Raw genomic sequence first — 15948 nt, 5'->3', positions numbered from 1 at the left:
GTGGGATGTGGGACGACTGTCCTCTTATTTGCCTTTTCTGTTTCATGGTAGAACTCTCTAGAAGCCTGATGGCATCACCAGGCAGGGAGACGGCAGGTGGATGAAAAGACAAACATCGATTCCAATCGACTTTAAAAGCCGGAGACAGCAGGTGAGATTTTGGAATCCCAAAATGAGTGTCTGCCTGATCTTTGTCCCATGCTATGCCCTTCTTGCCAATTCATCAAATAAAAACCAATTAAAAGGATGACTGGAAGGTACTGGGCCAGACGCTCATCCTGGGAGAATTCTTTCTCCAGCTATCACCCCTCCACGTCGTGACACACACTGGGTTGGTGGGCGAGCGGCCCCCTGCCCCACCGGGGCTGAGGCCCGTCTCCCATGTTCTCCCCGAAGAGCTGTGATGACTCAACACATGCGTGAGGGAATAGGACTACACGAGGGTATTTATAAATGCAGACAGAATGATCACATCACTGGTAACACTGAGTTATAAGGCAGTTACAAAAGGACCCCCCTGATAACCAGACAGTGTTGGAATATGGCTTAGCTTCTTTTAGATGAAGGAAGTTCCCGTTACAAGGAGCTGAGAAAGAAAAGGGAAACCATACTGGTCACAAAGGGTTAAAAATGACTGTGCTGGGAAGTACCACAGAGCCCCGATTTCTGGTGTATGTCACCCACTTTCATTCACCAGAGATGGAGATGTCACCTCATCTGAGAAACTCAAAGGGGGAAAAAAAGGAGGGATCAGCATCACCTGTGACTTCAGGATGATCTGTTGCCACAAGCTGCACAGGGCGGTAACACAAAGCCACAGGGTCTCCCGGGCTGGGCCAGGTTCCCAGTGCCCAAGAGATGAGGAGCGTAGGATGCCTTGAACAGGTGATTGTCACATGGCGGGAAATTCTTCCATGAAATAGACAAGTGAGACACAGTGGCAAAGACATTAAGGCCTTCCATCAAACTGCCCACACTGCTTAAAGGCACTGATACCAGCAACAGAAATACTCCGTAGTACCACCAGGGTGTTAAAAAAAAAACTCCCGAATACAAGTCTTCGTAGGAAAGTGTCCTTTATTGCATGACACGAAGCGTCCGCTCTGCTCCTGCTCAGGAATAGAAGGGCCTCCCTTTCTCGGGGGTCTGGAGTCTGTTCAGCCTGGCAACCTGAGACGGCGAGGGGGGCACGTCCTGCCGGAATGGCCCCTTGGCGGGGATGTGACTGGGGTCCTGGACTTTCTTATACGAATCATAGTTGTTGAGCCCCTCGGGGGCCGGAGGTTGCTTCTTCATCTGCTGCTCCTTCCGCCTTTGCTCCTGGCGGAGCAGCTCCTGGGTCTCCAGCATGACCCTGGCGTTGAAGCCGTGCCCGCCCAGATAGCCGTTCCGGGAACCTTGGTAGCTCGAGTACCTGGGGTTCTCCTTGGCACTCTGGAAGCCTTCCCCGGGAGGGTAGTTCTGCTCCCAAGAATCCTGGGAGACAGAGCTGGCGTTCTTCCTGCTTTGCCTAGGAAGCAAAGCCCAAGGTGAGTGTGAGTGTTGGGAAAAGGGGAGGGAGGGAGACGAAGGGGAAGGGTGAGGGGGTGGTGGTGTGGGAGCCAGAATAGCATCGCTACATCTCAACAAACATCACAGTGAGTCCTCTATATATGAACCTTAAGTCATGAACTTTCAGACATGCAAGCGCGCATTCCTGTGTCCAATCACGGAAGTTAGTTCCCGTGTCCGCGTACATTGTCATGTGCTTGCATCCTCTGTAAGTGGTTACGCTTTTATGCACTTTACTGTGCAGTACTGTAGAGAGTACGGTAGTACAGTATCTTTACTCCAAATCCAGGATCTATGCAGACATCACTGGATCATTTTGTCAAGAGAGTAGAGAGAACTGAATCGAGCAAGGAACCAGAACCTGTGCCATCAATGTCAGGCATGAGTGAAACTGCAGCTTGCCCTCCTGTTGCCGATGACCCTTCAGCTCTGCCATCTCCCACCTCGTCTCCCTCCTCCAGTCACTAACTCTTCTTGCCTGTTCATTCAATGCCAGCCCCTGTATGCCAGCTGTCGTACTGGACTAATACAGTTTTCAAGGTACTGCACTCTAAGAGTAAAAATGTTTTCTTTATTTTCTGTGTTTGTTGTTTATGTATTATTTGTATGAAAAGTATTCTAAACTTATTCCAGTACATTACTATATAGGCAATTGTGTTAGTCAGGTACCTGGGCTAACTTTGTTGGACTTATGAACAAATGAGGACTTTCAAATGCACTCTCAGAATGGAACTCATTCATATGTTCCCAGTAAGGGGACTTACTGTATTTGGCTTCAGCTGATTCTCAGACATTGTGATAGGAGCTGAAGGATGAAAACGTGACTGACTCCGGCAAGCTCAAGTCTGAGACAAGTCTGCATGGACAATGGCTGCATAGGAGAGACACCAAACAGATTCCACAGCTACTCAGAAACAGGGTCTTCCTTCTGTGTCTGGGAGGCTGCGATCTGTTCTGCTTAGGGTAACAACATATCCTGCAATTTAGACTCATTGGCAGGATGCTCTATAGGGGTATTAGAGATTTGGCAGCTTCTGTACCAGCAATAATTGCTCGCTTTACAACATTACAATTCAATTCTAAACAAGCCAAACAAATATTTTACACAGCTGCCACCCTCATGCCAGAGATGCTAGCTAATATGAAGTACATGGAATGGATTACAATATGACTTCAGTTATGAAAGATTTAAGTCTAGACTCCTCTATGATTAAAAATGCAACAGGCAGTCCCTTAAAGCCCTGGCTTTCGAGTTATATATGTCAGCAACTGACAACCTCTGGAATACACGCTTATCAAGATTGCAGAACCTGGGTGTGTGAGGAGTAAGCACTATTTTCTGCCCACAGTATCCTCATCCAAGGCCAGGGTAACTTACTCACATTCTGTCACCCCGAGATGGGGAAATAAATCAGAGACCTATAGAAATTTCAACTTCTTATACTTTCTGCAATAAAGTTGCACATCATTTTCAGGAAACATTATTGTTTCGAAACATCTTTAATTTACTATCAGGTCTCTAGATGCTTTTATGAATTTACAATAAGATTGGCTATGATAAAGTAAAACAATTTTGTGCCAGAAAGACAGACATGCCCTAATTTTTTCGCCTTGAAAATGGAAGAGAGGGAGTGAGAATTGAGTCATAAAACAAAATATATTGCTCCATTTATCAATAAAAAAATGATTTGGTGACAGTATGTATTGTTCAGCCTTTCACATCAACACACACAACATGACAGAGTGTTCAAAAAGACTCGGGTAGGGGAAAAGTAAGGTCTATGCAGCATTGGGTCTCCCATAGGAATCAAGCCATTTGCATTTCTGAACATTCAGAAGTGCCATCAATATGGTTTGGGATGAAATCTGCCCATTTTCCATATGACCTAAAATGTAGTCAAGGGTATTCTCAATAAGGAAGATGAACTACTGTTCAGAATCATCTCTGGCAATGACTGTTTAATGATGAATTAAACAGTCTAAAGTATATTCATCCTTGTAATGGGAATCAGGCCATGGGTACAATCAGCTCAGGCAAGAATCCTTAGATTTGATGGAACAGTTTATTTGCCTAAAGCACTGATTATCTCCACTTAAAGAGTCATAAATTAATCTGCTCAGAGCCGTGAATGATGGAAAGTGCCAGCATGAAACCAAGGGATTTGATATTAATCATGAAACTTTAATTAAAACAACAAACTTGTTACTGATGTTACAGCAACAACATGGGATTCTTTCATGGGTTAGCTATCAATTTAAGGATAACTGGAGATAAGCTTCTTCAATCTTGGTCCGCGGGGATCCACTAGCCCTGTTCATCCTGGTCCCCAGCTGCACGAAGCCTGAGGCTTTGCTCCACATGGTCATGGACCAGAAGTTGAATCAGTCCAGGAAGGCAGAGTTTTTTTGTAGTAGGACACATTGAAAATTCATTAACAGTTTGTTTGGGATGGAAATTATGAATGTGGGAAAAAGAATTTCTTGTAGCTAAAATTTTCTTCAGATTAAGCAGTTTAGAGAGAAGGAAGAAAACCTCCCAGAGGTTTGAAGTAAGACACGTGGGGAAAGTTCATACACACAGATGTGTACATGTGGACACATGTACATACATACACACACTACCTTGGAAAGAAAGCTAGTGTATCAGCAAGCTCTTGATTAAAGAACAGGACAAGAAATGAGCAGGCTGTAGAGAAACACGAGAAAACAGCAGACAGTAAGTTTCCTCCACATACTGGAAGATGAGGCACGAGGCACTGTGGGAGACCGGCTGGGTGCCCCAAGGGCATAGACCCAGCCCTGGGTCTGCACGTGCAGCCGTGAGCCTGGGAGGGTTCTCAGGGTCTCTAAGAACCTCAGGGTTCTCAGGGCCTCAGGCTCAGGTGGGCTACTCTGGGCTCAGGTGGCTTCATCAATGCAACAGGCAGAATCTCTAATCTCATGGGATTATGGGGAGAAATTTTAAAAAATCACTTCTGTAAAATGCTCACAAAAGTGTAGCATATGCAGGTCAGTGACTTTGCCTCCAATGGTTAGGCTCTGAGTTTGGGGGGAGCATCTTTCTGACCAAGGAAAAAAAATAAACAAAAAGATTACCATTTTGTCCTTTGGGATGGAAGGGTTGGTAGAGATCAAGGAACAAAGAAAGACACCAAAGACAAACTGGAGAACCTTCACTCGGAGAAGCAACTCACAAACACGTCCCAGAGTGAGAACCAGAAGCAAGCCTTCCACTGTCCCAGGGCTGCTCAAAGGCTACCAATTAACACAGGAGCAACAAAGCATCATTCCTCCCAGTGAATCTCTTTACAACCAACACACAGGTTTGTTGGGTCCTGGAATGAGCTCGCTGGAGTCGCCGGAGGCCACCCAAAGCCCACACCCTGGTTTGGCAATAATTGCCTCTTAGTGATTGTGTCTGAAGGCCACCCTCATGTAGAGGACACCCAGAAAAGCTCCCGCACCTGAGGAAAGCTGTCAGGCATCACGTTGAGGAGGACACAGAAGGATGAAGACGGACAGACCTGGGCTGGCAAGGTGACAAATAGTGGAGACACGTAATAAATGGGCCTGGTGGGGAGACTGAGTCAGGGCATGGAGACATAACCAGGAAGCAAGGCGGATGAGCAAGAAGCCACCAATGGCAGGAGGAAACATGGAGAGGAAACAGACGGTGGGACAAAGGAATAAAGTAAAACATCCCCAAAGGGTCTTGAACACACTTTTCTATCAGTGACTATGACCCAACCTACTTCTACTGCTCAGATTTAGAACTGCCTTTTGGATACTAGACCTTCTATGGTAGCTCAGACTGTAAAGAACCTGCCTGCAATGCAGGAGACCTGGGTTCGATCCTTGGGTTAGGAAGATCCCCTGGAGAAGGAAATGGCAATCCACTCCAGTATTCTCTACCTGGAGAATTTCATGGACAGAGGAGCCTGGTGGGCTATAGTACAGGCGGTTGCATAGTCGGACATGACTGAGCGACTAACACTTTGGATACTAAGGAATAAAGCTAGAAATTTTAAAAAGGATTTGAAAAAAGAGAGTAAAACAGAAAAAACAAAACTAATTTAGGAATTAAAAAAAAAAAATCCACTTCCAGTTAAGAATTGAGTGTTGGGCCAGTCAGGTCTCCTTTCCTCACTGATCTCACATTACCACCTGGCTAGTGTTTCTCACTGACATTTCACAGCGGAACCTGAATTCAGCCTATAGGTTTCCCTAATCACGGCAAGACTTTACAAACCCCTCTGGCACGTATATAGCCCTCTAATTCAAACCACCTCATCTAGCATGCCTGATCCCAAGTCCTGACCATTTGTTTTCTTTTATGCTCCACTTTGCAACTGAACTCTGTGTGTGTGTGAAATCTTTTTGGTATCAAATGCCACGGCGACTTGTTTAGACCAAACTCTGTCAATTGTCCATATCCAAAGAGCAGAGGTCAAGTGTCTTTGAAAAATATCACATGTCAGAAACTGGGATTTGCTTCCAGTTCATGAGGGTCACAGCCCCCCTCAACCTCCCTCCAGCCTCAAGCTGAGTGAGGTGGCTCTGCAAGGAACCAAGCTGCCTGCAAGACCCCGAGTTTCTAATTTCCTCAATCAGAGGTGCACATGGAGGAGTTACGGTTGACCCTTGAACTGTGTGTGTTCGACCGCATTAGTCCACTTATACGTGGATATTTTCCAATAATGAATACCTCAGGACAACACGTCTGTGGTTGGTTGAATCTGAGGATACAGAGAAGCCATGGATGGAACCACGGATGTGGAGGGCCGACTACAGTAAGTCCCCTACATACAAACGGGTTCCGTTTTGAGGGCGTGTTCACGAGTCCAATTTGTTCGTAAGTCCAACAAAGTAAGCCTAGGTACTCAGCTAACACAACTGGCCCTATAGTGCTGTACTGGAATAGGCTTATAATACTTTTCACATAAATAATATATAAAAAACAAACACACAAAATAAAGAAATCACTTTAAATCTTACGGTGTAGTACCTTGAAAAGTACAGTAGCTTAGTACAGCAGATGGTACACAGGGGCTGGCATGGAGTGAACGGGCAAGAAGTTACTGACGGAGGAGGAAGAGGAGGTGGGAGATGGTGGAGCTGAAGGGTCATCAGCAACAGGAGACGGAGGGCAAGCTGCAGTTTCACTCACGCCTATCGCTGATGGAACACGTTTGCATCTTTGCACAACTTGAAGATTTGTATGTAGGGGACTTATTGTAAAAGTTATATGCAAATTACCCCCCACCCACCCACCCACACACCTGTACTCTCTAAAAGGAGTGAAGCGGGTATAGAAGTCGACCAGCCCCGCACACCTAAACTCACGGCACTCTTTCTTAAGGTTTCTACTATTCTCCTATCCGCACAGAGTAAAATGGCTAACCAGAAGGGAGCTGCAGTTGATCAAAGGGCAAGTTCTGACTCTTAGGGGATCACTGACTGATGGGCAGCAAGCCTCAGGACTATGGAATCACAGGTGCTTCAGAGGGGAGGTGGGAGGGAGGCGTGGGGTGGGGTGCAGGAGAGAGTTAGCAGCGGACATGCAGAGGGGCGCACCAGGACAAAAGGATCAGTTTGGAGGACTGAACAGCTTTGGGAGGTGAGCAGGAGAAACCCGGTGGATGCACTTGCTTCTCTCTTGTCCTCTTCCCAAGGAAGGAGCCCCAGGTCTCCTCCCATCTTCCCGCCAGGCCCTCCCACCCCAGTCCCTCCTCCTACCCTTCCCGAGTCCTGGACATTTCTCTTCTCACTTCTTTTCACACACTTTATGAGAGCTCTCCCCCATCCCTTAAAAAATAATCTCAAACACAACTAAAATACAGGAAGCCAAACATTTGGCCAAGAAGACCACATAGCCCCTTGAGCTTTTATACTAGTTACACCTGTCCTTTTGGAGAACTCTAGATTTACGAGGTCCATTTATGCTAGTCACCCCTGAGCCGTGCAAAGTAAAAGTTCTTTTTCCATTTCTCAGCGGAGGAATCTGTCTCCGCCCCACGGGAGGACACAGAACAAACACCAGATCCCAGGTCTGACCCCTAAGCCCCGTCTTTGTGGGGAGCAGGTCACTTCACTTCCCAGGAGGGAGCTGTCAGCTGGGGATGCTGGCATCTCCTGAAACACCTTCGTGCCTGGTCCCCCGGCCAGGCGGTGGTCCGGCCAAGTAAGCCACGGTTCCCACCATTTAAGAGCGGTTCCTCGGAGGAGGAAAAGCCAGTGCACTGGGAAGGAGGATTTCCCAAGGGACAGGGACGGGCGCGGGGGCGGGGGTGTGGCTCGTACCGGGGCAGCGAGCTGTACTGGCGCTGGGCCTGCTGGAAGCTCTCGCGCTCCTCCTGCCGCTGCCGCTGCATCTGCACCTCCACCGACACCGAGTGTCGCCCGCTCTGCGCGGACGGCCTGGAGTTGGGCTGCAGGAGGGAACACAGCACAGGTCACGGGAAAGGAACTCCGGACAGCACAGGGCTCGGGGACTATTTCAGTTCTCAGAGACTGACGCAGAAACAACATGTGACTTCCGTGAGCTTTTAAAAAATCACGTGCAGCTTTCTCAAGAGGCACCTTTTTTGGTCTTGTCAGCCCCAAATACCCCATCACCCTAAATTCTAATTACGGCCTTAGGATGGTTTAAAATTGAGAGATCCACCTTTCTAGTCTGCCTAGTGAGGCTTGGTGAATACAGACATTAGACACTAGTTTACATCCCTTGCATAGACAGCAAATAGAGGGGAACAACCCTGCTCGGAAGACTAGGATAGTTTGTGGGAAGCTGCTGTACCGCGCAGGGGGCACAGCTCGATGCCCTGTGATGACCTGGAGGGGCAGGATGAGGCGGGGAAGGGAGCCAGGAGGGAGGGGACATATGTATACACATGGCTGACTCACTGCCTGTACCACAGAAACTAATACAGCACTGTAAAGCTACTATAGCCCAATTTTAAAGGAGCCAAAAATATAAACATTTGCTTCAATGATTCACAACAGTGGGAAAGTCCCAGGCTGTACGCTGGAAGGTTGGCCATGCTGGTGAAGCTTTCAGTAGTTACACATCTTAGTCTAGCAGTAGGATGCAATGTGGCTGATTTCCCTTTTGTTAAAGAACGACAGTTAAATTTTGAACTGAGATTAGCTGAAACTAGGCACAGTTCACCATATACAGGTCTTCTAATCCACCGTGGTAGCCACATGTGAACAGAATAGCTTATCCAAAGAATAAACCTGCAAGCTAATAGCTTCTGGGATTGGATGTGAAATAATACACTTTGCCCTAGTTATTAAGAAATGGCATTTTTACCCAGGTTAATTATATGCTACAGAGAAACAGTCAATCCTTCTGGCTAAACACTTCATGCAGAAGGTCGTCTGCTGATAGCTGCCGCTGACCGGAACCAGATACTGGGGGAGTGTATGGTGCTGGGCCATTGTGCGTGCTTTAGCTTCGAACCAATGGCTTTGAGCTCACCTTTACGATCTAGCATTTTGAAAGCAGCTCCAATCACAATAGGCAACGATGCCTCTAACTTTACAAACACCCGTCACAGCCATCAATGGCACGCACTCTTAAGTAACCCTTTTTGGCACTCACCAACCTCTCTCCCCTCTGAGTTGTGCAACATTGTGCAATAGGTTTATTCCAAACAAAGAATGTCTGTGATAAACAAGTTATTGATTTTTTTTTTTTTAGAGCTGAAAGCCAATAGCAGACTTGGACTCGATAATCACTTTCTAAAATAATACAAGTCTCAGCACTCATTTGGAGCCTAGAAAGATAACACGTAGGCTTGTTCCTTAAAGAGTGGCTCTTCTGGTGGCTTTTGTGCAAAGAGAAAGGCAGTAACCTCTATTGTCCCCTTTCTGCCTGGCCAGCATATCCCATTTGTTGGTAAGCAATAATGAAGCAATATGCAGGACAAAATTTCAAAGCATATGGGCATCGTCAGCGAGCATATTAAAAATATCCCGATACAAAAATAATATGTGAAGAGATTAGACTTTACGATACCCCAGTCTCTCCTAGTGGATGTTTATAACCACACACATTGGAACAAATGTGTGTTCGGAGACCCACTCCACAACACAGTTCAAATAACATCCGTGGTGCCTTCAGTAAAGAAAACATGTTGCTGAATGAGTTCTGCTTATGCAAACAAAGCATGAAGCAATTGTTCGTCAACAGCATCAAGGAGACAAACAGTTTCTTCCATGACCCTGGACGAGGCTGGCCCAGAACAGTGCTGGGGTCATCTGTTGTTGGTAGGGAGTCCGGGAAAGCGCCAATGGACAGGAAAAGTGAAGCAAGAAAATATGCCTTCAAAAAGAACCCCATTTTCGTTTCCTTTACACTCAGTCTAAGCTACACACATGTGTCAAATAGTCTTGAAAGACCTGGCATTCTGCTGCAAGATTTACTAACCAGCTTTTCAAGCTCACGCTGTTCTGTGACATGCTGCTTGTGGAGTTGTGAAAAGAAATGCAAGGTCTTGTAGAAATTTCAGGTGTATTTTTAAGTTGCTTCTCCCAGAGGCCTGAAAATTTGATACTGATGGAGGGAAGAAAAAAAGTTGAAGGGCTTTGTGTTTTCTGGGACTGTTCACCTCCAACCTTATCAGTGGCATATCTCAGTGCATCTGGATGAATCCCAGTAATGAAATTATCATCAAGTGGGACCTGAAAACTTAGAATGAGGGAAGGAGTCTGGAATCAGCAAACTGACAGATTTCATTGTTTGCTTCACTCTGATGAAATACACACCCCAGCCTTGCTATTAATATTTTACTCTCTCTCTTCAGGTTATTAGAAAGAATCACCCTTATCTTTAGGATGAAAGTTGACTGGGCCACAGATTTCCAGGGAGATTGTGTGCATGATGGGCCCAGAGCAACAGCGAAAGAAGTTCTTCCTGGCCAGTTCTCTACTTGGGCTGCATCAAAAATAATTGGATTCATGATTTCAATGAAGATCTCATAAAAATGTGAATTGTGGAAACGGATTACCACCAGGAACCCTGACTTTAAGACAATGGAGCTTGTGGTTTCCATCCCAATGGCAGAAATAGAATGAAACAGCAGAAATGGAAATATCTAGAGTCCAAAATCACAAAAATAAAGACAGAAATGAAGAAAGAGATCCTGTGTAACCCCAGCGAGAAGGGCATGTTTTCAGATAAAACAGTAACAGCAGCTACAATGACAAAGCAGCATCTGTATGGGGAAACATACAGGCAAAGCATAATTGTGATGATTCTAGAGATTCACCAGATAACAAGACAGCAGCTCTGTTTTAACAGAGCAAATTATAAATAACCCTGGCCTTGTTTGTGATGAAACTGGTGACAAGCAATGACCTTTGAAGGAAAAAAATAGCCAAGGTTGCCACAGCCATAATAATGATAGAGGTTGTAAGACAGAAGTAAATACATGATTATCTCTTACACAATACGCTGGAGAACCACAGATACGTGACTCTCTTCATGGCTTATGTTTAAAAACCACCAGTCAAGACTATGCAGGTTGCATTTGTAAATGAGCTGTAAAGTACTGGTGTTTATCATGATTATGAAGAGATACTATTTATACTATATTAAAAAATTACATAAAACTTTGAAAGCTGCACAATTTCGGTATTACTTACTAGCGTAGAACAGAATGTGAAAGTCTCTTCTGTGGACTATTTCAGTAAATTAAGAAATGCTTCAGCAGTTCTCTCCATTAAGTAAAACCATCCTTATTTTTCCAAATTAAAAAAGACAATACAGAAAAATAAAAATACAAAGCCCAAACTGTTAATATACTAAAGAAAGAACAAAAATAAATATACACCTTACAAGTTTCAGAACTGATCAGAACTAGGTGATATCATAAGACTTTTAAAGCTTCATGTAAAAAATGTGCCCCATGAATAAAATTCATTAGTTCTATTAACATGTACATAAAGCATTTAATAATTTTTAAATACACTAATTTTTCTTCTTATAGATAAGAAAAAGCATGTAAGGATATGTGTGTGTGCTTTTGTATGTGTTCATGCATACACATATATGTAATAATCTTATAAGTGATTGTTTGGGGGAGGGTTTTCTACTTAAATTATGAATAACAAAAATCTTCAGCTCTGTAGTGACATAAAAGGGATAGCTGTGGGGAGTGGGAAGGGGTATGTGTGTACATACAGCTGATTCATGTTGTTGTACAGCAGAATACTAACACAATATTGTAAAGCAGTTATTTAAAAAAATTTTTTCCCAAATTTTCACATATGTCCAGGGCATGGAGAGAAAGCAAAAATAAAATACAAAAAGTCTGTGTGCTTTGGATGAAAACATGTGATGAAGATGATGAGGACAATGAAGATGACAATGATAACACAAAGAACAATGATATCCCTTGAGATTTAACGTTCTCGTTTTAGCTTTCAGATATACTGTGATCCTAGTATGAATTCCATGTTCTGATAATAAAAGGTCACTGAATCACGGTAAGGGTGTAAGTTTTGGACTCTGTTTAAAAGTGGCCATTGCTAACACTGGTAAATGATTTTCTACTGTGGACTTAATTGCCAACTTCTAATCCAAACAAAGTTAACTTTTGTCTCTGGATCCTATCTTCCCAGCCCTCCTCCCCTCTACCCATCACACACTGTACTGACACAGCTATCGATTGAACTCTGTGGGTTCTGAATGTTGAAAAGCTTAATTGCTACTAATGATGTGAGTAATGGTTGAAAAATGGCAGTGCATACCAATTTCCCTCATCAAGATTTTATAAATATGTGTTTTGGTCTTAACACACTATTTGTCTTCTTCTCATCTTTCCCAACCAGGGCTGGGGTCTGGCTTCCCGTCTGAATCAGCAGATAGGTTGAAAATAAAGGAGCAGCCTCCAGCGTCGCTGATGGGAGGCGGGCAGCCTCCCGCACTTCTCCACCAGAGGGCTCCTTGGGTATTACAGCCCTCGGGTCATGGGACTCCAAGAAAGAGGGCTGCCCCGCAGCAGCACAAGGACACCCTTCCACGGCTCCAGGGCACCCCTTTGGCTCCCTCCAGGTGGATTTCCAAGGGAGGTGATGGCCACCCAATGTGAACTGGAGTCAGACTCCACACAGTAAGACTGTCAACTAAGAAGGAATTTCCTGAGTCCCCGCGTGGAGGCCCACTAGAAGGGGATGACAGCAGATGCCTTTAAAGTCTTAAGAAAGAGGAAGACAAAAAAGAACCATCATTTCCTCAAACTCCCCTGGTCCAGGGAAGGCAGTCTAGGGGTGCAGGATGGCTGTGCAGTCTGACCAGCCATCTAATTAAAGCAGGTGAGACACTAAAATGTTAAGAGGAGCCAATAAAAGTCCAAGGTAGGGACTGCTCTGATGGTCTAGTGACTAAAACTCTGTGCATCCAATACAGGGGTCCTGGATTGAATCTCTGGTCAGGGAACTAGATCCCACAGGCCACAACTAATGACCCTGCATGCTGCAACAAAGATGGAAGATCCCAAGTGCTGCAACTAAGACCCGGCATGGCCAAATAAATAAATAAACACTTAAAATAGAAGTTTCTTTAAAATCAAAAGTCCAAAGTAGGAAAATGAAGAAAGGAGCAGCTTTTGTTTTATCTAAGGACAGACAGCTAGGAAGAAAGCTTGGGGGAGAAGAGGATTTTCACATTGTGGAGGATCAATTTTCTATCTGAAGGACTAAACTACTTTCAGCCCCTACCCACCCAGGATGGAAAGGATTTAGCAATACAGCTATTAAAGGCTCCATTATCCCATCCATCACCCGTCTCAGTCACTGAGTCTGCTTGTGGGCAACAGTCAGGTATCTGCAAAGTTTTAACAGCATACTGTACTTAGGTCTGCAGCCTGCAATTTAATTCTTTTAAAAGCAACACACTAAGTCCTGTCCATATCTGAGCTCTGTGATAATAACCCTAACCTCAGCTATTGTTCCATTATCTTAAGAAAGATTTAAAGCAACTTGCTGCTTTATTTATGCTGCACCTGGCACTACGTGGGGAAGAAGTTGCTTTTCCTGCTGCTTCTTCTTTTACTCAACTTGGGAGATAACTCACTTCAATTATGGAGCTACGGAAATTTTCTAGGCCTCTGCTCATCTAAAGACCTTTTGTGCCAAAAATCAGCGCCCTCCAGCCCAAATGTTATTTTGAACAAAAGCCCGGGAACAGGTGCATTCTGTGCTGCTAGAATCAAGAGAACAGTTTGAAAAATGGAAGAGTTAAAAAGGACCACTTGGAGGAATTTTCTGTAGCATCTCTCTCTGTGTGTGAAGTCTTGGCTTGGGTATTTTTCTGTATGATACATCTGACTGCACTGCACGTGTGGGCATTTCCAACAAGCAGGACAGTTTCAGCTAATATGGTCTAAGTTGTACCCACAGTTTGAAGATGTGCTTATGGTTCCTTAACACTAAAATGATTACAAACAGTTCCAGTAGGTGAGATCATGGTTTCATCTTTTCCAAATACAGTGATCTTTCAAGGTCAGAATATATATGAGAAGAGAATAAACAGTCCAAAATACTCAAAACTCTTTTTGTAAAACAGATAATAAACACCATAGACCAAGCTACATTCTGAACAACTGAGCAGCTCTTCCTAAGGCAACAATGAGAATTGGTATGAAAATTAACACACTACATAGAATTACAGTCACTTGAAGCTCATTTACCTGATCTATAGAATGGGGAATACCCAGCAAGATCCCAACTGTTTGAAAATGAAAAAATAATAATAATAAGTCAACTTTTGACCCACAATTTAGGAAATTATTCCATTCCCAAGGTAATCAGCCTGTCATCCAAATAATTCCCTGCTCAATAGGAAAAGACCCTATTGAGCCAAGCCAAGTGGTCCATCTGAAGTTGCTATGGCACTTTTGATACACAATAATTTGGTCTATGAACTTCAGTAGTTGAGTTTCCTAATGTATAAGATAGTCTCAGATTTCTAACATGATTGCTCATATTCAATAGGCAACATAGAAATCTATGCCAAAATGTTCATGTCCTACATTAAAAAGAAAACTTACAAAGATGTCAAATGGATACCAAATTGTTGCCACATCTCTCAGTACAAAACTTCTAGAGCTAAGGAGTAGGAAATGCTTATTTCGCTTCCAACAAACATGTAGAGCCTTCATGTGGACATGATGTTACTATCCAGAAATAATTCCAATTAATTTTAGGTCCCAAAGATGGGCTCCTCTGTTTCTCAAAGTTATCTTCCAACTTCAAAGATGTGTTCTTTCAAGCTTTTTGTGCACAGCCACAACTAATTTGGGTGTGGTTCCCTTGTGTTCAAATGTCCCTGCTTTTCCCTACCAAGACTGCATGCAGCATTCCTTTTTTTGTATCAACTCGATTCTACGATTCTAAGGGCTTTCTTTCTCTGTTTTCCCGAGCCAAACACAATAATAAACAGAACATAATGAACACTCAAGAAATTTGATGGGTTAAATAATTAATTTTAGAATAAAACATGCTGCTTGGAAAGTCACATGCCCAGGGAAAGTAAAATGGCACAACGCTGCCCCCGCTGGACTGCAGCGCTATAGAGCTGGGGGTGTGAGAACCATTTCCACATGCCTATCCCTCCAGGTTGCACTGGCCTCATTCTTCCTTTCAGCACCTTTGTGAAAATATACATAGTTAAGGATGTTTATCCCACAACACAAAGAGGTCTGCTTTAAGAAGCCTAACAGGACTAGGTTGAGTCATTAAGTCCAACAACAGAAGTAAATGAACATAATTCCATCCTGGTGCTACATGGGAATGACTCATTTTGCTCACCATCTAGGAAAATAAACTACATATTATTAATAGTGATATTGTTGCAGAGGACAATTAGATTTTCATAGGTATTTACATGTTTTATAACCTCTTATATCGGCTACCATTGATTTCTTCCAGGATGCAGTTCACATATTGTCTCTTCTAAGGCCCTCATCTTCCTCACCTGTACCAAGGTAAGGTCCTTCAAACTGGGATCACTTCTCCAATTTTCCCTTCTTTCATTTACAAAATGAGCCATCTACAGACTCCAACTTGATCACCAAATTCCAGATCATAATGTCTAGGGTTTCTGGGTTTCTGGCTTTGTGTGGAGTGTACTAACCATGCTGGATTTTAGGTTCAAAGAGGACCTCAGCAATGATCTAAACTCTGGAGCAGTGCTTCTCACAGATGGTCCATGGACCGCACTTGGAGAAGCTCTGAACCATGTCTGCAGTCACCTGGGTCCATGGAGACCTCTGTATGCAACCTGAGGAGCTCTACTGATATCTGCTTTACACACCCAGCTTCCTTTTAAATGTTTATTCTAACAAAAGGTTTAGTAAGTGACACTCAATCAGCTACTCTAATCCCCTTGGT

The 15948-nt window shown here is 44.0% G+C and overlaps 1 protein-coding gene across 1 annotated transcript in view; it reads right to left on the bottom strand.

Moving 5' to 3' along the window:
* Positions 1-1059: 1059 nt before the first annotated feature.
* PARD3 (par-3 family cell polarity regulator) overlaps positions 1060-15948 on the bottom strand; it is a 554870-nt gene continuing 539981 nt past the window's right edge. Inside the window, 2 exon segments of the mRNA XM_070472024.1 lie at positions 1060-1510; positions 7852-7979. Coding sequence (XP_070328125.1) covers positions 1114-1510; positions 7852-7979 — 525 coding nt within the window. The 3' untranslated portion in view covers positions 1060-1113.

The sequence above is a fragment of the Odocoileus virginianus genome, chromosome 9 (assembly GCF_023699985.2).
Source record: "Odocoileus virginianus isolate 20LAN1187 ecotype Illinois chromosome 9, Ovbor_1.2, whole genome shotgun sequence".
Taxonomy (NCBI): domain Eukaryota; kingdom Metazoa; phylum Chordata; class Mammalia; order Artiodactyla; family Cervidae; genus Odocoileus; species Odocoileus virginianus.
The sequence above is the reverse complement of the archived record's forward strand: the minus strand, read 5'-3'. Positions and strand labels throughout refer to the sequence as shown.